Below are 23,158 nucleotides of genomic sequence, written 5' to 3' on the forward strand. Positions count from 1 at the left end.
GTGAAGAGAAGAATAGACACTGTTGGATGTTGTCGATTGGTATAACATTGTCTATTTAGATGCAAAAAGTAGGTTTGATTGTTAAAAAAACAATGAAAAAAAGCATATTTGTATTTACAAACTTGCCTTCTCATTCCATGCTTTTAAAATCGCTTGTAACAGAGACCAGAGTACTACAGTGAATATTTACTGCCCTCCACAGGCCACAGACTATCATTGCACCCAATTACAAAACATGACTCAACATTTTCTACAGACCATTATTGAGTCATCAATCACGGCTACAGTCTCACAGTGCACTACAAAAACTGCAAAGCACTTGATTTAAGATTCCAGAGAGGCGAAACAAATGCTACATTTATTTTTATTTTTGATATAAAAAAATCTTATTTACAATCATAGATATGGGAATTTTTTTATGATAATATTTAGTGGTGACATTTTAGTTCAGACGTGTTTTTTTCAGCTTGGCGTTGTCGGCTGCTGCTTTGCGTTTACGTGACGGAGTGCCTGGAGTTTCTTCAGTGGAAGCTTCTGTCAGGAAGTACAGCTCGATGGGCGGGGTGGGTTCCTGTGTCGGTGCATAAAACAAACCTTTAACATTGAATCTGGTCTTGACAGATGTCACACACACCAATACATGTCAAACTTAAAAAAGAGGGATTTCAATTCAATCTGTTCCATTTTTTTTTACTGCTTTCAATAGATGAATAAAACTTACTTGGGGTCAATATTTACAAAGCTAATATAACCACCACGGCCCCTGGTAGACCCCCACACACACAACAACACAGCTATGCTATAACACCCCCTGTTGTGAAATACAAATATATATATGCCGTTAATAACTGTGAAATATATACCTGGCTGCTATATCTTCACACTCTTACAGGATGTGTATTTTGTAAATTGTGTAATTATTTTTTAAATGTGTTTATCTTTAATATTTTCTTATGCATGCTTCTTAGTTAATATAAAGCTGTCTTTGTCTCTTTTCTTGCTGTAACAAATGCAAATGTCCCCTCTGTGGGACGAATAAAGGTATTCTGATTCTGACTACTTAAGCCCGTTACATATACATACATATTACGATAAAGGGAGGCAAACCTAGAAATACTCCACTCACCTGCATGAGGTAGTCTGCGATGTACTCGGGCTTTAAGCATGTGACCCCCTGCGAGGTAGCCTCTGACACGTCCACTCGGAAGTCTCCGGGCTTCAGCCGACTGAAGTCTGCGAACAGGTGGGTGGTCTCCTTGTACAGGGACGGAGAGGGACTCGGCAGGACCTGGGAAGAGGAATTACATGAGTGCCATGGGTCTTTACAGGGTTCTTACACCTTTTCCAAAGACAAATTCAAGCACTTTTCAAGCATTTTCAAGGTGAATTTTCAAGCTTTTCAAGCATCTTACAGCTGTTGTAAATTACATATTTATATACACATACTTATACTCAAATGATTATTTCCCTACCTCACATTAAATCAGATGTTCTTTATGCTATAAACAACCAAATGTGTGTTTCATAATAGCATTCTACATGAGGATGAACAATTAAAGAAAAGAAAACTAAGTTTAATATTTCAAAATGAGTGACCCATCTGTACGTAGACTGGGCATCCCATATAACCTGGCTGAGCCAATATAAAACAATCAGCCAAATAACCTTTCAATACATTATTGATTACTATTTTTGAGGTACTTTTAGGTTGGCAGTAAACATAAGTGAGAGGTAAATGGTGTACTTTTCCTCCACTACATGTATTTAATACCTTTAGTTACTTCACAGATGTGGATGAATGATGTGAAATCTAATCAAGTGTTAAATCAGACTTTAGTTCCACCTGGAGTAAATTCACAAGCTACCCTGCAGTACAAGTCATTCAAACTAGCTGCACCTTTACCAGCTTTGAGAACACTTTCATGATCAATCATTATAAAACATATCATATATATTATTCTGAAATGGACCAATCTGCACAATGACTACTTTTACTGTCGCTACTTTCACTATATTTTGATGAGAATACTTTTACTTGAGGAACATTTTGAATGCAGTACTTTTACTGTAACAGAGTATTTCCTACACTCTGGTACTTCTACTTTTACTCAAGTACAAGATCTGAGTACTTCTACTTTTACTCAAGTACAAGATCTGAGTACTTCTACTTTTACTCAAGTACAAAATCTGAGTACTTATACTTTTACTCAAGTACAATATCTGAGTGCTTATTCCACCTCTGGTAGCGTATTAGCCTGAATTGTAGCCACAAAATCAGAGCCTCAGAATACTGAAATCTGTATATATTTTTTTCCTTCTAATTTGTTATTATTTGTGGCCCGCTCTATCGAAATCAGTCAAAAGTCGCAACGGCTCATTTAAAAAATAAACGTGGATTTGTGTAAAATCGAATCAATACATTATATTTTGTGACTATAACACGAAATGCCGTGAGACTGGGTTGAATTACAAGTGAGTGCTTCATCCTCTGAACACCACACAATGGCGACTGTAACGCACATATTAACATAGGTACGCTCCTCTGAAATGATTGTCCCCTGCAATTATTATTATCCCTCATCGAGTTCGCTATTTAGCTTGCTAACGTTAGCTTAAACAAACGTAACATGCAACGTTAGCCTAATCTAAAATGCTCTACTACGGCGTACCTTTCATGTGGCTCGTCAGCGCAGACTCTCGCATCGTTATTTTTGCAAACTTTGCAGGAGGCTACTCGTGGGATTGACCCTCGTCTTAGCCATGGCTTGTATTTGTCTGCTGCTAGCCAACGCTCGTTGTAACTGCAACATCCTGGCATACTACTGTCATCTATCACTCTCATCAGAATGCCCAGGTCTCACGTAACACAAACACTTGCCGGTCACGCGCATAGTGCGGGAAGGCCAGAGCGGAGCTGTTTTATGTAAAAGCGAAGCAATTAAGCGCGCTCCGACTTCTTCATTTTCTTTTAATCTAAAAAGCGAAGTAAAGTATTTACAATTTCAAGCACTTTATCCCAAATTCAAGCACCATTCCCAAAATTCAAGCACTTTTTAAACCTTGAAAACACCTCGTACAATTTCAAGCATTTTCAAGGATTTCCAGCACCCGTACGCACCCTGTCTTTACTATGCATACCTTTTGGTTAGACAAAGATTCTCTGAAAAAGGGCCACAGTTCACAAGATACTGTCTAAAAAACATCTTTTCTTTTTAGAGACAGCCACCTTTGCCCTGCCAGACTGCAGTAACCGCCTGAAGCCTGATTCTCTGCTCTGATCGATGTTCAGCATGACCGTCCATCCACTGAAGGCTCCCTGAAGTAAAAGAACATATAGTATATTTTACCACTCCAGTAGTAGATGATACATTATTTATGTCAGCAGGACTGTTTTGTTAGCTTTCTGTGTGAGTACCTCCTGCTCCGAGCGCCCTTGCAGGGTTTTTCTCCAGCGCATGGCAGCAAACGCCAGCCTCCTCTGCTGCGAGGTGATGGAGGGCAACGCATCCAGGATGGAGCTGCTGCCCCACTCATACTCATCCTCCTGCAACACACACATATATTTGGGATTATACACTGTAGTATTAATTGAAATTAAGAAAAATGTAGTTGTGCAGCTAATGGCAAAAGAGCATATCCTAGTTTCAGGAAAATACGACTGTTACGAAATACAGTTTGAATCTCTTATATGCTAGAATTGTAGCTAATAAAAGACTTGTTAAATAGGAGAGGTGATTGGACTGCAGAGCTCCTCATTACTTCAAAGTCTAGTTTAAAAAATATATATATATTAAACACTAGGTCATGTTAGAAAACTTAATGTACCTATTTCAGACCATTGTATGCTCAATGTTGATACCAATTTCAAGATAAGATCACAGACAATTTTCTCTCAAAAGCTTTGTTTTTGGATGAACATAAATGAAAACACTTGTGGTCAGTTTATAGGACAGACAGGCTGACATGCTACACATTAACCCAACCACAACAATACTGTAATTGCAATGTGAATAAAACCACTACAAATGTGTTAATAGTTGTCTGCTAGAGGCACTGATACAGAAATCTTCAGATCCTGACCTGGATGAAGCGATCAACGGAGCGGCAGGCCTCCAGGTACGAGCGGTGCAGGATCCATTTGCCCGCCGCCATCGCTGCCAGGTACTTCTCATTCCTCAGAGGAGTCCCTACGATGATGTGTGAGCAGCTGGGGTCGAAGGACTGCTTGTCCAGGACTACACCGCCTACAAGACCAGACAGAACAATGTAAGAAAGCATCTAAGATAAGATAAACTGTATGTATTATAAATGTATAAATAGCTGTATGTCAAAGCGCCTGAGTCAGACATTCATCCAAACTGCTGAGTCATTGTAAGCTGTTGCGAGTCAAACATATCCCTTTTCCTTTTTAAAGGTAGAATCCAACACATTTTCTACTGTTTTATGTAATCAATTTGTCCCTTTACAGTATATGTAATGTTTCTCTTTGTTATTGAGCATTTTGGTTGAAAACACTGTTTCAGTTTCAGTAAAAGCTACATTTATGAGGCAATGGTTTATTTGAAAAATCTGATCTCACAGCAGGAAACATCAGCAGGAGGAAATACTCCCATGGCCTGCAGGCAGATCCTGCTTTTTATTCATCAGGGATTATCTCCTCTGACTTCAGGCCTGTGATGTGTGATGAAACACTGTCAGAGGTTTAATTAGGTGGAGGACTTACCAAGCTCCTCTATGAGGTGACTGTAGTCGATGCGCTCCTGAGGGCTGAGGGAGGAAAGCTGGAATCTGGGTGGCTGCTTCTCTTCCTCCTGAGAGACAAAAGGACCTTTTAACACCAGCAGCTTGTTTGAAAGCAACAATAATACAGTTATAGAGATGCTTCCACTTCTTATTGATATGTAAATATGGATCTTCACCTGTGGCTCTGGCGCTACTGGAGGGTTGGCGAGAGGGAAGGCGATGCTGGGGGCTTTAGGAGTGAGGATGTCCATTTCTGGCTCCTCTAATGGAGGCGTGGTGACTCTCTGGCCCATGTGCTGGTCGATGACATCACAAGCAGCTGGGAGAGGATACAATGATTTCTATCTTTAGATGCAGTCAAATAATAATAATAATAATAATAATACATGAGACTTGTATAGCGCTTTTCTAGAAACTCAAAGACGCTTTGACAGAGAATAAAAAACAACAACAACAAAAACAAAACAAAGAAAAATACAAAAAGAGATAAACAAAACACGTCACAAAACACGTCACGTCAAACATATTTCCTATTTCATTTAAATTCTTCTACTTCTGGATCCAAACTGGTCATATGTAAGCAGGCGTCACGCAACATTACCTGTCATTTGGTTTAGTTATCAATGTTACAATTACACCTGGTACCTTTAACTACAAGTGATCTCAATTCACAGTGTAAATGTCCACTTACAGTAGACAGCACACGTTTCTAACTAGGTTTAAACTTTGAAAAAATACTTGATGTAAGAGGCTTTTGATCTCTTACCCATCTCCACCAGCTCAGAGTCCGTCATGGAGTCCCTGAGCACAGAGACGTGTTCTGCAGGGGGAGGAGGGGGAGGTGCGAGAGGCTCAGAGTATTGGGAGGGACTCCCAGGCCACTGCAAATTATCCGCCAGCTTGGCCCTCTCCTCCCGCGCTGTAGGGTCATCCCAAACGATCTGTTCACTCTGAGATGGCTCCGTGTTTATGTCCATAGCTGCTTCTCTGGAGACCCTGAAAACAGGACAAAGTGAGGTGTATTCATTTGGAGGAGGAAGTGTGTGAATGGATTTTATAGCACAACAACAACAGCTATTAATGTTGTTATAAATTGCTGAAGTTTGAACCCCTTCTTACCTCAGAGCTTCCAGGGTACGTCGGCTCCCGCAGCGTCCAAACCGATCAGGAGTCTGGGGGCCCGAGTCGGCCCCTCCTGATCCCACCCTGCTGAGTCTGACTGATGTCCGCCTCCCTGTCGTCAGCTTGGTGGCCGACATGATCTCCTGGAGCTGCTTTTGAAGGTTCACCCTCATTTCTAGGGTCTCTGAAATATCTGGACACAAGATGATAATCACCCACAGGAATCATCATGTCAATTGAAAAAAAATTGTTGGTTCTATCAAAATATGCAAGAAGCTTTGTGAAAATAAAGCTGAATAAAAACACCCACCAGTTCTTTCTGTAGTATCATTCATCTCGTCTTGATTTACGCTTCCATCACTTACGCGGCGTAATGGTGTGGTCTCTTCTGGGGCAATGTGTTCACTCTGAGGGTCATTTCATAAAAAAATAAAAAGGTAATTAAACGGGCAAACAAAGTAATTTCCCCTCTGCACTTCTTCATTAAATTACACTAAAAGATAAAATATCGATTCCCTGCAAAACAGTATCCATTCCTGAACCGTAAATCAATAGTTAGCGATCATTAAACAAATTACAAGGAATTGGCTAAAAGATAATAACTTAATCAACTCACAATGGAAGAACCTAGTAAATGAAATCTATGGAATGGTGAACACAACTATGAGAATTAGAAACCAAATACATTTCTTTGAAGAAAGATGGGGAAAATGGGTTAAGTATAGAACACTATAATGAAGATTTATAAGGACCATGAGGTAAGAATTGACAATTAATCTGTACCCGAGTATTAATATTATATCCATCCTTCTATTTGTATTATTATTATTATTTAATTCCGGATTTGCTAACTGTTATGTAGTTAATTTATGTATCTATATGTGTTTATTTTGTTATGAATGCTTCATGAATAATTTCTTAAAATGCAAATAAAACATAAAAAACTATATTTAAGGCCTCAGACTTGAATTGACACACTTAAACTCACCTTGTTGTCCTTGGCCTCAGTGATGTCTTGGAGTTGTAGTCTTGTGAAAGGTGGAGACCTCTGAGAGTTGTTGGGCACCTGGCTGAGGGTCAGGCTCATCTTGGGGTTGTAGGTGAACGGATATAGAGACTCTGCGACATGCCTCTGCTCCTCAGCACACTGTACAGGAGGACCAATCAGAAAACAGAAGTTGATCAAAGCAGCAACAATAATTAATTAAATGAATTAGCGAGGGGAAACATAGCCTCAACTGCGATCTGTTTGCAAAATGATCACATCAAAGCTGTTTTTGATTAAGTATTCTGCTTTTGTTTATGGGATGATAATTATTCGCCCCTGGTGAAATGTGCTTAGTGAATTTAAATGGTAACGTACAAAGCATCGCCTACAACCATGGAAATAACATCCTAAATTAAATTAAGTGTATCTTGACATCAGTTTATGCATCTTCTTGAGAGTACAAGACCCGAGGACTCAACTTCAATCGTTTTCCCCAACCCTTTCCTTAGTTTTAAAGAACTGGCTTATCTCTTATTTTTTTAAATGTATTGCAGCTCAGTGAATTGAAGACCATGTCACTACTGATATGAAATGCTTGTCTGTATATTTTTGCGTGATCTGACAGATCAATTTCATGTTTAAGGTGTTCTCTGCCTTTTTCCAAATGCATACTGAGAGCACCCTCTAGATCAGTGTTTCTCAAACTTTTTCATACCAAGGACCACTTAACCAATAAAGAAACACTCACGGACCACCTAACTCCACAAATATCCAAAACCAATAGGCCTGCTTACCACTCCAACAGTATATAACAAATTACAGCCTAATAATGACAGCTTAACCTTCTCTATATCGCCTCGTTCACACATTAAATCAACAATACAAATACAACTACAGATTACATAAGCATTTAAAATGCTCAGGTTTTACACCTCTTGTGAAATATAGACTACATTTATTACGGAGTTTATGTCTGAGCCAACAGACTCACAGATCGTTGGCTACTGAGAGGTATGCAAAATGGACCGCATGTAGTACGACAAAAACCTCCGCTGTGGATTTTCAAAACAAAATACAGTAACACTATGGTCGCAGGCCCAAGTTTAACTCTCTGAGGTCTAAGCCATTTTTTCACATTTTTGTAAAAATGCTATTAAAACATGAACCTTGGTGACCATCGGGCTGGCCTGCATGGTCTGCCTACAAAACAATAATAAAAAAACGTTTTTGCAGCCCCAACAACAGCCTCTGATCATCAACAGACTTCATGCAATGCTTCATTGGATGCATATATTATAATCTCTATCTAACACATCTACATCTACTTCCAGCATGGATAAATGTTCATAAAAGACATCCATTGTTTGTTTTATACGCTTCTTGAAATAAAATAAAAAACACATCATTTTTCTAGAACAGATTACAAATCACCTGAAAATGGTACAAACAAGTGGCAACATGTGTGATGAAACTTAAGCTCGCTCCATTGCGGAGATATTCCTGCGAGAGTGCGGAGAACTTACATTTATTTATTTATTTCAAATGTGAAATTTTACCAATATACTCACGGACCACCAGTGGGACCACAATTTGAGAAGCACTGCTCTAGATTGTTATTGAGAGTAAGTAGTTTGAGAGAAGTCATGAATATTTATTTCTACTTATTAAAAAGAAACAAGTCAAGTTTGTATTTAGTTTCATTATTCTAGTAAAAAATATACTTTAAAATTGAATGCAAGTAATAGGATATTAAATGTTTTTTTCAGGCAATAATGGCAGATGTTTTTACTTCTCAAATGGTTTTTTATTTTACTACAAACTGCATTTTGAAAACTGGCCTTTTTCCCCATCTTCTGTGACTTTCTAAACTAAATGATTAATCAATTAAACTCACAAAACTACCAATCACTAGTTCCAAATCTAAATCCTCTTAAGCTGTGAATTTATAAACTGCTTAACAAATATGTGTGAATATAGTTGTATGCAGTGCATTTAAGATAAATGAATTCACTTAGGATGATGTTTATATTTGCTGCAGGGAAACGTACCGCCTCCATCCAGCACTGGGAGACCACGTGCAGTCCTCTCTCCTTCACTCCTCTGTATTCCCGGGTGTTATCGCCCACTCGGCCCTGGTAGATGTAGTGTGTCACTGTATCGTCACAAGCCCACCTGAAAACAAGTCGAAAGAGATGGTTGTGATATTTGAATCTGGGTTCATTTAAATGAGAATAATGATTAGGGCCATCAATATTACTGAACACTTGGGCCCATAAGGATTGTTTTATTTAATACTTGAATTATTTTTTAACCCATCCTCTTTATGTTTACAAAAAGGTGTCAAATACCTGAAGTCAGCTCCGAGCGAGGCAGCGATGCCGTTGAGCTCTCCCTGCATTTTGCTCAGCTTCTTTCCCACACAGATCACAACACCAGCCAGAGGACCAGATTGCTTTTTTGGGACCTTAGAAACAATTTAAATAATACGTTTGTTTGTACGTTATGTCGAGAGTATATAGGTTAGTCTCATTTTCTGCAATGAGTGAGAGGTTGGCAAACAGGCATATTGTGTTTTTATGTATTTCAGTTTACCTCCTTCTCAGTGGTCTTGGTAAATACGGGGCTGGCAGAAATGGCTTGCATATCTGACGCGCTGGTTCGGGAGCTATTGGCAAGAGCCACCTTCAGGTTCCTGTTGATGACATCAGTCAGCGGAGTGTCCACCCTCTCTCCTGGTTTGGATCTCCCCCCTGGAGTCTCCAATGCTCCTAGTGCATCCTGAACAAAGAAGAAGTCCTTGATTGATTATATCTATGAGGAACTACTCATTGCTACAAGCCTTTAGCATGAAGAAAAAAGCACTTTCTACTCTGTGGGTTCCTACCTTAACGTTGAAAGAGGGCCTGAACAGCTGGTCTCTGCTGAGGAAGCGGGAGGGGGTGTCCAGCTGCAGAGAGGGTTCCTTCTGAAGCGGGTTCCTTCTGCCGCCTTCCTTGCTTTGTTTGGGGGTGCTGATCTCATCTTTGGGCTTCATCTCGTCCAACACGGAGCGGAACACTTTGCTCTTGAAGCGACCCAAATCGAGCGGGGTAACGGCCTTACCGCTTTGGACACCCAGCAAAGGGATCTCTGGGGACACACATGCTGGGGGGGGCATGCTTGGCTTCTGGGACCCACCGACAAAACTCTCATCATCTCTCTCTGTAGAAAATAAAATGATTGTCATAACAAAGGAAACAATGAAACAGTCGGCCTTAAGTTATACACAGTCTAAGTGCTGAAAAAAAATCGAAACAAAATTGAATATTTTCCCACTTAAATATTAGATAATTAAGTCGTGTTACTTAAAAACACCTTGCAGAATTCAAATTATCATACCAGTAAGTCGGTAATTCATTGGAATTTTGATATCATTATTTTTGTATATAAGGTTATTAACGAATACAAATAAAACATGCATTTAAATCCAGATATAAGCTTTATTCAAGACTCTTTTCTAACCTGGTGAGGGTGGCAGGTCAACTAGGAACCTCCCCTCCTCTGCCCTCCTGCCGGTCCGAGCAGATTCCAGTAACCAGTACATGGTGACGGCTGGAAACCCCCATTTCTTCGCTGCCTGGTACTTTGTGCCTTCAGGGGTCTGCAGCACTAGATGGGAGCTGGCCAGCATGCCTTTCTTCTGATTGGCCAGGCGCACAAAGTAATCCTGGACACTGCAGGAGGGAGGGAATAAAAGAAGAAGATTTAACAATAGGCATGGAGGAAGGAATCGTAAAATGTATTAGAGAGAAATATATTGTGTTCCAAAAACTTCTGCATATATTTAGCTAACTCAATATAATCGTACTTTGCTCCCAGGTGCTTGGCCAGCTCCACCAAAGACTCCCTCTCTGCTCCTGTGAACTGGCTGACAGACAGAACACAATCTTTGAGAGGAAGACGTCCGTCCATCACAGGAACAGCTGTGAACAAAGGGTTGGAGGACAGCGGCAGAACACTCTCCTTTTCCACACACATGGCCTAAAAATGTACAAGAGCAAAGCATAGATGAAGACTAAAGAACAATACAACATGAATTGTGTAAGTCTGCAACAAAATCATATTTTCCCAGAGCCCTGGGGCCTCATTTATAAAGCCTTGCGTAGGATTCACGTGGGAAGGTTGCTTACGTAGGACAAAACAAATAAATACGCAGACATTTTCCGATTCATAAAAGACTGCGTACCGGCGTAGGACTTGCGTACGGCACATCCTACGCCGGTTTCCCTGTATAAATCACAATCAACTCGAAATGCGGCGCAGCTTTTGCGGGCTTCACGTAACGCCCATATTTGCCTATAAATAGTCACTATCACAGTGCTCTGAGATTTGTTACTAACTGTAAAGTACTTACTCATCACTGTACCCTGTATGCCAAGGCAGGTCTGCCTTCACTTACTGGTCGGAGGCTCAGTCATTGGTACATGTTCATCTACAAAGCCATGCTGGGTAAACTACCTTCTTATATCTGCTCTTTGATCTCACGGACAGTGGCAAGTAGCTATTGCCTGAGATCCCAGGATGTGTTCTTATTACATGTGCCAAGTGCTAGGACTGTTTTAGGTGCTAAAGCTTTTATGTGCGCTGCTCCTCTGGCTTGGAACACCATGCAAAAAATATTGAAACTGAGCATTTTGATTCCCTTGCATCGTTTTAAAGCACGGCTGGATGAAATATTATTGGATACCTGTAAATGTAAATAGGTTGCTAATGTATACCCCTGTAATTATGTTGTGATGTCCTTTTGTTTTCTGTTTGTTTTTATATGTGTAACTAAATGTGCCGCAGGTCTCCCTTGTAAAAGAGATCGTTGATCTCAATGGGATTTTTTAACCTGTATAAATAAAGGCTACAAACAAAAAAAAACAAAGAAACGCCCCGTATTAATATTCATTTTGACTGACTGCATGAAGAAGATGGCAGGAAATGACGACAGAACAGCTAAAAAAGACATCTCACACCGTGTCAGATTTTGGTTATTTTGGGAAGGTCGAGATAAATCATATTGTTTGGTGGATGCAGTTTGAACCAGAGTAGCAGCATGGAGGTCAGATCGTCACCAAAATAAATAAATAGGTGGTCCGAAAAAAAAAAAAAAAAAAGTTAATGACAAAAAAATACACATAGCCTAACCTTCCTCAGGCAGTGTGTTTGTACCGCAAACATAAATCGCAAACATTGCGTAGAAACTGGCGTACGCCATCTTTTGAGCGTACGCACCGTTTATAAATGAGGCCCCAGGTCTTTTGCAAACATTAGACCTAAACTCAAATATATTCACTTGTGATTTCAAATTCTATTTTCATACAATGTATGAAATAGAGGTAAGCAGCAAACCCTCACATTTGACAAGCTGCAACCAGAAAAGGTTTAGTATTTTATCCTGATAAATCTACCTAAACAATAAATGGATTATCAAAAAGTGTGGATTTTCTGTCAATACATGAATTGCCTAACTCATGTTGCACCCAAAAATGAGAAAAGCAACACAAAAAAACCCTTGATTAAAAGAAGATTAACAAAAAATAAACATTTACCCCCTTTGTTAGACCAGTTGACAAATCAACAGATGGCACTATAATTACTAATCATCTGAAGCCTTGCTCCCTACATAGATATTATTAAAACAGTATGACATGGATCTTACCAGCCAGGTATCAGTGACCACCTCGTCCACTGTGGCCTCCACTGAACAGCCCAGCAGTGGGACCACGGCGTAGTCTGCCACCACACGTGTTCGGCCAATCAGCACTCTTCCTCCGTTTTCTGTCACCAGGACAGAGAGCTGGGCCTCGGCCTCAGCGCCAAAGCCCACGAGAAGGAAACATTTCCCAAAGAACAGTCCCGCCTCGCTGGCTTCATGCAGGGTGGAGTCCGGCTCTGGTCCTCTGGTGTGGTTGGGTGCCCAATGATCAGCAGACATACTGATGGACTTCCTGCTGTTGCCCTCTGCTGGTGGGTGCATGTCCACTGGAGGATGAAAGGAAATTGAAATGAGTATAAAATTATCCTATAAATCTCTAAATGGTGTCCAATTAAGCTAAGCTAACTCTTTGACTACAGACTAGGGATGGGAACAATTCATCGAATATTCAAAATTATTCAGGTATTCGAATATGAGAATATGAGTTATGAATATTTTTATTGTAATTTCTTTTTTTCTTGGATGGGGTGCCTAAGTTGATTACATATTATCAAATGGAATAATTCAATGTATACGACAGTGCCATAGCTAAGTGTGTTAGGTCTAAAGGTGTGTTTTGCTCCGCTCACCGGTCCCTCACAGCGGGCAGAGCTGCAGGTGCTGATCTCTCTCTCGCGTCCGGTTATACTTCACTCGCGTTTATGTCCATCAGATCTAGCTAGTTCTAGCTAATGATATGGCTGCCGCCCCTCCCTACAAGCAGATCACGCAGACTCAAACCTCATCTTATGCCCAAATGCGGCGCATTACCCCGTTGCGAGGTTCCGGCGCTAACAGTTCACGAGCGTGCTCCCCCCGTTATGTTGTTCGTGTATGATCCCTCTTTAATTTAAAAACCAAGTTATGTTTTAAGCATGAAAGCTGTTGGCCTGTTCAAACTGTGATCACCAGTTCAATACATTTGACAAATTCGACTTGGTTTCTATACTTATTTGAACATGTATTTATTTATTTTTAAAAATAAAACGTTTTTTTTTTGTAAACATTTTTCCCCCTAACATTTTTTTATAGGATATGTACATTTCGGTTAATCGGTTAACCGTTTTTTGGGGGTTGAATATTCTAATATACATTTGCTTTAAAATTCCCATCCCTACTACAGACACGTACCTACTGTAGGGTCATCATCCATGTACTGAGAGAGCAGATCTTCCTCTGCTCTTGTTTGCCTGGGTGTGCTGGGACTTGCTGCAGGGGGACCGGCTGAGAAACGGGAGGGGGGGATGTGATGGGCAGGAACGGATACAGAAGGTGTAGAGGGAGGCAGACAGTCTGGGTGGAGGTAGCTCGCTTCTGGGAGTAGACTGCCTTTAGTATAACTGTCCAGCAGCCACTGCACTGTTACTACATGCGGCCTGGAGAGTAACGTCCACACACACAAAATCCTTTTAATGATTAAACATAGTGCAAACCTGCTACATTGCAACAGTACTCTTTAAGCAGGGTTGTGTGTAATTGACTTTGTTAGAAGATATTTGTGGCATTTTTGCATTTGTTTAATAGTACTGCACTAAAGAAACACAGTGGTGATAGAATGAGGTGTTAGGCCTGATTAGGCAGGTGACGTCATTGTTGTCATTCTAATGAATGTATCTTATCTGAACTCTCATTAAAATTCTCAAAATCTCTAGTAGTAGACACATTTTTTCACCATTATTGAGACGTCACATTTATAATGTTTAGCTACAATATTTTCACTTCATTGGAGGAAACTCAATCCAAGCAGTTTTTTTCAATGCCAGGATTACATCAAATGGGAAATTCTAGCTGGAGTAATCAGGATGTATATGTTTTTAGGGAATTCACTATTTCATTTGTTGACTGTGAGGTAGTGTGGTCGGCTACCATTCGGAAGGTTGTGGGGGTTCGAGTCCAGGCCTTGTTGTCAACATATCGACGTAACCTTGGGCAAGATACTTAACCCCAGGTTAATCCCAATGGCGTGGCAAATCTTATATCAATGTGTGTGAATATTAGTCCCTTGAGCAGATAGCACCTTGCACCTATATCAATCCAGTCCATTTACTTATAGTTCAGCACTTTTTTAAAGTTCTGTGTGTTGAAAGGTCAAAACAGACAAAATCCCAGAAATCTATTAAGTGAGGATGCAAAAAATACAGTGTAAGCTTTGCAGTTCTGACCTGTGTGTTGACTTGGCCAGAAACACCTTGAAGTCGTGGTCCAGGTCTCCCATGACCACGTGTGTGAGATCCTCACTGGGCTGGTTGAAGCGCAGACCTCCTGCAGCATTCACAAGACGCCGCAGCTTCTCCAGTTTCTTCCCCGGCAGGCCGCACAGATACAGCTGCACAACATTCAACAAATGAGAAATAAGACCACAACTTTTTCTTTCACATTATCAAGAAATTAAAATTGTGTGAAAGGAAATCCACCCTATATTTAAAGGAGTATTCTTGTTGTTTACCTTACAGCCGTCCAGTATGTCATCAGCCGGGCATACGGTGAGATCCAGAGTATCTATGGGGTCAGGACCTTCCAGGCGGCTGATGGTGGCGTTGGTGAGGGCTGTGTCATTTATTGTCATGCTAGCATTGACAGAGATGTGGCTTAAACCCAACAGAGATGAACCTTCTGAAAAAAAAATAGGGTTATTTATGATACAGGTCACATACCTACACTCCTTATCAGACCATGAGGAATTACTATTTTTTTAAATACAGTAAACCACAAACAAGTGCATGTCACTTAGTGGCTCACCCTCCTTCTTGTTGCTGCCAGTGGGGGTGGACGTGTGTGGTCGAGTGGTCTTTGACGCGTTACGGTCCACAGTGTACCTGCTCTCATCTTGACAAAAGCCCTTTTCTATGCTGTCAAACAGCCAGTGTAGAGACACGCAATACACGTTCCACTTCCTCGCACACTCGTACTTCTGACCTGCAAACACACATAAAGACACCAGTGTTACTAGTAGCAACAACCAAAGCACACGCAACGATATAGCCAGGTTGATTATTGTTAACGTTGAACAATGACTCAATAAAAATGTCCTTCCAACTGAATGTTTTTTTTTAAATTTTGGCAAAAAGTAAAACATTGTGCTGGTATTGCTGCCAACTTACCTGATGGCTCGCTAACGATAAGGTGTGTACACTCATTCATTTTCAGCTGACCGGTGTAGTTGGCCCCGTGCTGATCACAGAGTCGCTGCACCTCTTTCCGCTCCGTGCTGGAGAGGCCTGTCACACACACAGTGCAGCCGCGCAGCACAGGGCACAGATAGTCCTCTATGGGTAGATCTGTATACCTGAAAAGACTGAAGGAGGCAGAACAGTGTGTTAATCATCATCCAAAGCCCAGTATTTGTCATATCATTATTATTTTACCATAAAATTCTCACAATACCATATAACTATTGTATAATTTGATTGCACTTATTTTGGTTGCATTGACTGGAGAACCTTCTTTTTTTTTATAGATAAATTAACAAAAACCTATTATATATATTTCGACAGTAGATGTTGGAACAGGAATGTCAATATTGATAAGAGTACATACCTGTCCTGAGATTTTTCCCAGCAGGCTTTGACCCAAGTGGGCAGCAGAATGGGTTTAGCCAGGCTGGCAGCTACCAGGTATTTCTTACTGCCCACCTCTCCTGCTAAGAGGTGTGTGACAGATACATTTAGATCAAGATAGACCCGTCCTCCCATGAGTTGCACCAGATCCATCACCTCTGTCTATAGAGATAGACAGACACAAACAACATTGAAAACTTAACAAGACCCTGTCATATAGTTTTGTGTATGTGTTTGGGATCTCAAAATCTTTTTCAGACTTTCACTATTAACAGCAAACTGAAAATAATGTCTTTGATGGTTTCTTAAGATTTGATCACAATAATAGTTTCTGCTTTCATTAACATAACCGTTTTTTCTACTAGCTCTATTCTGTGTTCCCTCATTATTTATGTTATTACATGTTCATAATATCACCTACAAAAGGCAGATAGAAGCTGAGACAGAGATAATATATCCCCACATCACCAGCATTTTCAAAAAGTTAAAGGGCAGATCTCCCCCCATTTGTATAAAATCCTTCAAATGATATCCCTAATCTTTATTTGTTTCCAGATGTGTGGATTGTGGATGTTTAAGTCATTGACAAACTTGCTGATGTCATTGTTATTTATAGGACTGCAGATTTCAAAGGAACAACAATCTGTAAAGACCAAGTAAACCAACCCGTGTTGGTTTATCCAGGCTGGTGCAGGAAATAGTGATGTCAGCCATGGCCATGTTGTAGACGGGCTTCTCCGCTTTGGGGACACAATGCTGCTGCTTCAGGCAGTACAGCACCACCAGTGGACTTACTACACGACAGCCAAGCTACAAAACAAATAACAAAGTGTGACAAAAAGAAGAACTACTTGACATATAATGGTTCTGCTAATTCTTATTAAATACAGGGTACCGGGTTAGATGTATTAAATATTGGGTTAGACCTTTTTGCAATGCAGAAAGGCTGGGGTGGTGAAACTGCTGAAGACAAACAGAGACTTGTCCTTTTGGTCCATTTGTAAAACAGCATCTTCATCGATTCTTTTCAAGTGCTTGTCAGACTTCAGCTCCAAAATGGCCTGTGTAAAGATGAGGAAAATACCATAATTCACGGTAAGCAAAGAGACAGCAAAACAGTGGAAACAATGTAATTATCAATAAAAGATTTGAGAATGGAGTTTACCTCATAAGCCTTGGCAGCATACTCTGTTTGGTGTGTTTTGCTCTCCACAAACTTCACAATGAAACATTCCTTGTCTCCTTTGGACATGGTGAACTGAATAAGAAGGCAAGTTTATGTATATAGCAAACTGACTTGACGTTAATGTTGGATGAAATAATTTAGCAGTAACATTAGCCGGAATATGCTCTTACTAAATGTGTATAAATACTATACTGGCAGTCAATTGGTACAACGTTATATGTTTAGCATACTAGCAAGCTAGCTTACTTACCTTCTCTTGTAGGTCTGTCAGAAAACGAAAGAGCCAGTGTCGATACTCTGACACTAACTATTGTGTTCGCCAACTTGTCATTTGAGTACTAGCTTAACGTCAGTATGGCTTGTCAACAAGAAACTCATCGAAATATAATCTAACGGTGACAAATTATCCAACGCTAACGTTACTTTAAACATAGCCTGCCCTTACAATGGATGTTTAAAGACAACGCATTAACCTACTCCAAGGGGACTGGTTAGCTAACATTCAAACACGCATATATAACGTAAACAATGCTGTACAATTAATAAGTACACATATTATCATAAACGAACGGTTATAATTATCCACAGTATTTAACACACTTATATAAACTTTGTAATAATTTAATGATAGCAGCTTGGTAAACTTTACAAAAATCCTGTTGTTGTTATTCGCGCCAACGGCGAAACTTCCGGTGTTACCTGATAATTCAACCGTGTGGAGTCGGACTAGTGTTCAAAAGTTCCGTAGGAACTAAATATTTATCGTTTGATAAATATTGTACAAATAGACAAGATGCTAAAACCAACACAATTATACAATATACAAACAATTATCAAAATAATAAAAGCCAAAAATGTCAAACCAAATTAATAAATGTACTAACTTAATAGATATTAAAAACAATATTCTAGGAGAGTCCTTTACTGTCAGACTGAGAGGCTCAGTGAACTAAAGCAGGGGTTCCCAACCTTTATTGTGCCAAGGACCGGTAGATACATTAAAAAAAAATCGCGGACCGGTTGTCAATTTTAACTGATTTTAATATTTACTCACCACCAGCAGGTAGCAACAGAGGCTAATTGTATGTAACAGCCTGAACAAATACTAGAACAATATGCATCCAAAACATATTAACAAAGTTTAAAAAAGAACCGGTGTTGTTTTTTGGTTTTTCGGAAAACCAAAAAACCGACGTTATTCAGTTTTTAAACCAAAACGGGAAAACAGATAAATCAACGTTTTGGTTTTGTTTGTATGATTTACGGATAATCCAGTGAATGCTGGGAAAATGTTGTTCGTTCCGGTGCACTCCCGACAGCATTTAGCACTACATCGAGATTAAGATTAAACTAATTTATTTTGGGAACAGCCGCATATATGCCGGTGTCGGACAGACACAAACACACCGAACACACAGAGCTGAGCTGAGCAGAGCACATACACACACATCATGCGCCTTGGTGACTGACTGGACATCTCCTTCAAAAAAATAATAAAAGGGGGAGTAATCGGGCAGTTCGATGTGTGTAGATGTGTGTGTGGTTAACACGTAGCAGCCTGCAGTCACTCTTAAACTGTTCTGATTAAGTTAAACACAGCGAAGGCGGTGCGTAAAAAGGCACAGCTCTTTACCGAGTATACGTCCCGCTGCCTCCTGATGCTGCAGCCATTTCATGAAGGAGGGTTTCCTTCTATAAAACAGCTGCGGGCAGCAGATCGTGAGAGTCCCGGACATTAATTCATAGATCAAGGCAGACTGGTTTACTCTCCTGTTTTGCCAATCCGGTGCTTAAACAAATAGCTCTACACCCCTGGCCGACATGTCCTTAAAATGAAGTCCGAGTTTGAAATATATCTCAAATAATGTATGCACCACCATTTCCCCACATAAACATAACAGTCTGCAATCAAACGGTTGTCTCCTGTGCGCTCCTCTTCCTACTTGGCGCACCGGTAACAAGAGGCTGAGACCTTAGGCTGAGCCGCCGAATCCCTCGGAACATCATAAAAGCCATTTTCAACGGTTTTCTGGTGAAAGATTAACTAGCTACTGGATGAAATAATATGACTGGTGGCATAGGTGCGAAAATTAAATACTTTTTGAAAAAAAGATTATGATAAAATATTTTTATATATTTATAATTCTGCAAATATTACGATAAACTCACAGCTATTTCGCGGCCCGGCAGTAACACCTCCGCGGCCCGGTACCGGTCCGCGGACCGGGGGTTGGGAACCCCTGAACTAAAGGACTCTCTGAGTGTTTAGATAGTCTAAGAAGTTATCTCAGTGGGTCTCAAACGGTTTGGTCACGATTAATGTAAACGATTATTTCCGAGGCACATGTTTATATGATCATTATAGTCAAAATAAGAGAATAAATGAAAAACAGGTATGAAATAGGCCTACTATATGACAGTAAAAAAAAAGTTTAAAAGGGGAGTGATTTGTAAAATATCCATAAAGAAATAGTAAATCCGTTTACAGTTCTGTTTCAAATAGGTGTTGAGAGATGTATCCATAGATCTCTTCATTTTGCTCTCAAAGTGCACCAGATTGATGCTTTAACTTCAATATTTAAAAAACAAATCTTCCTGGGGGAGCATGCCCCCGGACCCCCCTAGAGGATGTGAGGTCCTGTAGCGACCTGTACATTAATGGGAAACCTAAATGTTTGAGCACCCTCTATGAAACGTCAAGCTACCCCAGAGCACCCCCAAAATAAAAAAATAAATCTCTGGCGCCGCCACTGAGCCTGCAACCCCGTTTTGAAGAAATGTGCAGTGCAAAACAGGCTCATTGCAGCCACTAATGCTGTGATAAGACACACTTTTTTTTGCCAAATATCAGCATTTTCTTTCTTTTAATTTTTTTGCACAGATTGCAAAGTATTATAAATTATTGTTCTAGCAAAGGGATTGCACAATTGTATTATGTATTTATTTTTTTGACCACAGACTTATGGAGCATTGTTTTATTATCACTGTTCTAGCAAAGTGATTTTTTTAAAGGAATGCTCAAGTTCATATTGATGTATTTTAATAAATGTTAACTTGGCCCATTGCGTGACTATTTGTGTTGGGGGGGCCCCGACTTTTTTTTTTCTCCAAAGGGGGAGCCTGACAGAAAAAGTTTGAGAACCACTGCATTAACCTAAATAAGAGCCATGTTTACACTAGTTTTATCTAAAATAATACTTCTTATCGCAGGCTTTTTAGGGGGATGAAAACATATAATTATAATATATATAGGCTAACCTACTTATAGTAATTTTAAATATTTTTAAACATTTAAATCTTAAGTTAATGGTTTGTCCATTCAAGTTTTAATTGTCCCCAGTCATCCACATTGAACAATAACATCCGTTTACAATAAAGATTGAACTCAGAGAATTGTCTCTTGAAATAAATATGGCTCCTTAGCATATACATACAAAGTATACTAAAACACATGTTTTAAGATAACTTATTGTGAATATTACTTATTGTAATGTATTGTTTCTAACCTGTTACTTCAACAATTACAAATGTGAACACAAAACAACACTGTGGGTTCCCTTTTATTCTTAAAATTGTATGTACAAGTGCGACTGATTTTTTTTTTTTTGAATGTACATTCAATATAGAAATTATATACGTAATATTACATTGAACATTTCACAAATTGCACTAGTCTTTCACATAGATTCATAATCAGTCACTGTCATTCGTCATGTCTTAGCAGAAGCTCATTTCCGGTGGTTATTATTCACTTATAAATATTCTAGTGCTTTTTGCTTTCTGGGGGGGAAGGAGAATTACTTAAAAAAATGTGAGGCAGAAAGTGTAGCCTTCAGAGAGAGAGCAGAATGAACTATGAATTAAGTTTAGAGGAATAAGAGGCTGGACATTTGGAGAGTAGATTTGTGTCAACTTTGTAAGAGTGGATCGAACTGGACCTGACCAAACCAGATACAGTAAGACGTCAGCATCACTCAAGGCAGATAAATCATAAACACATGATTTAGATTTTCCATTTGAGAATCCATTATACAGACTAGTAAATGCCATGTTAATGTAAGAGGTGGATAGGTCCTGTGCACAAATGTGTCACAAACAAGGCCAAGCATCCTTTGATCATAATTTAGGGTAAGTATAGCCAATTAGGATATGACAAAGAGGATTAAGATAATAGAGAAGAGACAGTTAACCTAGAATACGCCTCAGTCTCCCAATGTCTTTCTCATGGAAAAAAAACAAAAATCTGGAGTAAAAAATATATTCATACAAAAAGTAAACTCTTCTGCGTGTCATTGGAAGAAACAAGAAAAGAAGCACAGAAACAAAACAAATGTGGTCATCAGTTAAAACAATTTCAAAAGTGTTCATGAAGACTTGAGTGCCATTTGCAAGGGGAGAGGAGAGTGATTCTGGAGGAGGTGTTGCAGAGATTTTGGTGACGGTCAATGACGGCCTGCTCTCCTCCGGCTTTCTCTCTCTCAGTGCCCTCGTCGGGGAGCTGGACAGTCCCTCTCTGAGCTGCGGCCGTGTAGCTGCAGGGCAGTCTGGGTGCCTGAGCGTGACTGTGAGGTGTGTCCATCAGCCTTGGTCTCCACTGTCGTTGTCCACAGGGGGTGGGACGTTGGGCATTACCGTTGTTCCAGTTCCTGCTGTAAGGTAGCCTGCTACTCCTGGACCTACAGGTGACAGGAAGAGAGATTCAGTGCAGGTGTGACCTGGAGGGATAGCTAATGGTTAGCTAAAATGATGTTCTTAAGACTACTCTATGTATGGAGAAGTGGTCACTACATTGACTCAATTTAATTTCTGTTAATTTCCTGGAACTTGAGTTGATGGATAATGAGCTGGTGGATGGAGATGGAAGGGAAGGTGTTAGGGAATTACATTTAGTACTGAATATGGAAAGGTGGGAATGGAAAATGAAGTGTGGGTCAAGATGGAGGTAAAGAGGCAAGGGATGGCAGTAGGTCAAGGTCTACCTGCATCAGAGCAAGAGAGAGGAGGGCTGTGAGGGCCCAGCTTAGGAGTCTAGAGCCCACCTCGCAGTGGGCTACTGGCGGCCAGGAGAGAAGGAGTGGATACCCCTGAGGAGGAAACGTGGAGGATAAACAGGACAGGGAAGGCAGAGCCAGGAAGTTATAGGTTGTGGAGACAGAAAGGGTCTCTGGGTTTAAGTGAGGAGGCAGCCACAAGGTAGTTTTTAGGATAAAGCAAAGCATTAAGGCTCAACATCAGCTCAGAGAAAGGCAGTAGAGACTTACCTTTTAGACACTGACAGAAAAATCATTTCAACAGCCAAGCTTGTTAATCAAATGTAAGGTGTTGTGAGTGTGCCGAGTGTATTAATATCAGGCAAAGTAAATGGAAATACTTTACCAGTCAGGTAGCCTGCGGTCTGAGACTCTGAGATGAATAGATCGTGTTTCTGGTCTTTGAAGGCACTCCACACTGAGGACTTGGCAAGAATCTCATTCACCTGCAGGGCAGCGATTGGCAAAGAGGTAAATAGGATTAAGAAACAGTATGATGTCATTTCAACAATTAGCAGCACTAATTGTCCAGTACTTGTATTTAATAATCCTGCTGTCCATGTATTCCTATCATACCTGTTCTCCATACTGCAGACTGCGAGTCATGGACTTGAGAGCCTTTACTATCTGAGCCTTTGTAGCGGAGGGGTTATCCAACGTCTCCAAGCCGATTCCTTCCAGGAGCCTCAGGAGGTACGGGACCAGCTCCACTCTGAGAGCCTGTTCATTCATAAAATACATTGTTAATTCATTTTAAACTGTCAAACATAACTGACCAAACAAAATAAATAAATAACAATGGTGGAGGGG

The 23,158-nt window shown here is 40.2% G+C and overlaps 2 protein-coding genes across 7 annotated transcripts in view; both read right to left on the reverse strand.

Moving 5' to 3' along the window:
* Positions 1-346: 346 nt before the first annotated feature.
* Positions 347-18,038, reverse strand: topbp1 (DNA topoisomerase II binding protein 1). 2 transcript variants are annotated; one of them, XM_034146350.1, is made up of 28 exons: positions 17,569-18,038; positions 17,298-17,390; positions 17,059-17,193; positions 16,799-16,942; positions 16,113-16,294; positions 15,677-15,870; positions 15,315-15,491; positions 15,022-15,185; positions 14,738-14,901; positions 13,707-13,951; positions 12,540-12,862; positions 10,701-10,873; positions 10,355-10,566; positions 9,738-10,054; positions 9,446-9,631; positions 9,202-9,317; positions 8,902-9,025; positions 6,854-7,012; positions 6,176-6,272; positions 5,863-6,058; positions 5,510-5,739; positions 4,920-5,062; positions 4,724-4,811; positions 4,081-4,244; positions 3,416-3,544; positions 3,227-3,316; positions 1,127-1,288; positions 347-571 (listed from the first exon to the last, which is right to left on the reverse strand). In XM_034146350.1, the coding sequence occupies exons 2-28, from the start codon at positions 17,382-17,384 to the stop codon at positions 443-445; spliced, it is 4,530 nt and encodes a 1,509-aa protein (XP_034002241.1). In that variant the 5' UTR covers positions 17,385-17,390; positions 17,569-18,038; the 3' UTR covers positions 347-442. The 2 variants fall into 2 exon arrangements, with proteins under 2 accessions (XP_034002241.1, XP_034002235.1); XM_034146344.1 differs by having other exon boundaries at positions 15,022-15,188; positions 17,569-18,037.
* Positions 18,039-20,859: 2,821 nt separating this feature from the next.
* Positions 20,860-23,158, reverse strand: part of LOC117494406 (dnaJ homolog subfamily C member 13-like) — a 32,015-nt gene continuing 29,716 nt past the window's right edge. For 4 of the 5 annotated variants that reach the window (XM_034145340.1, XM_034145333.1, XM_034145349.1 and 1 more), the window contains 3 exons: positions 22,925-23,068; positions 22,695-22,794; positions 20,860-21,994 (listed from right to left, as the gene is read on the reverse strand). In XM_034145340.1, coding sequence (XP_034001231.1) covers positions 21,897-21,994; positions 22,695-22,794; positions 22,925-23,068 — 342 coding nt within the window. In that variant the 3' untranslated portion in view covers positions 20,860-21,896. The remainder of the gene's footprint in view (positions 21,995-22,694; positions 22,795-22,924; positions 23,069-23,158) is intronic. The other variant, XM_034145326.1, reaches the window with a different exon arrangement.

This window comes from Trematomus bernacchii, unplaced genomic scaffold, assembly GCF_902827165.1.
Source record: "Trematomus bernacchii unplaced genomic scaffold, fTreBer1.1, whole genome shotgun sequence".
In the NCBI taxonomy this organism is placed as follows: domain Eukaryota; kingdom Metazoa; phylum Chordata; class Actinopteri; order Perciformes; family Nototheniidae; genus Trematomus; species Trematomus bernacchii.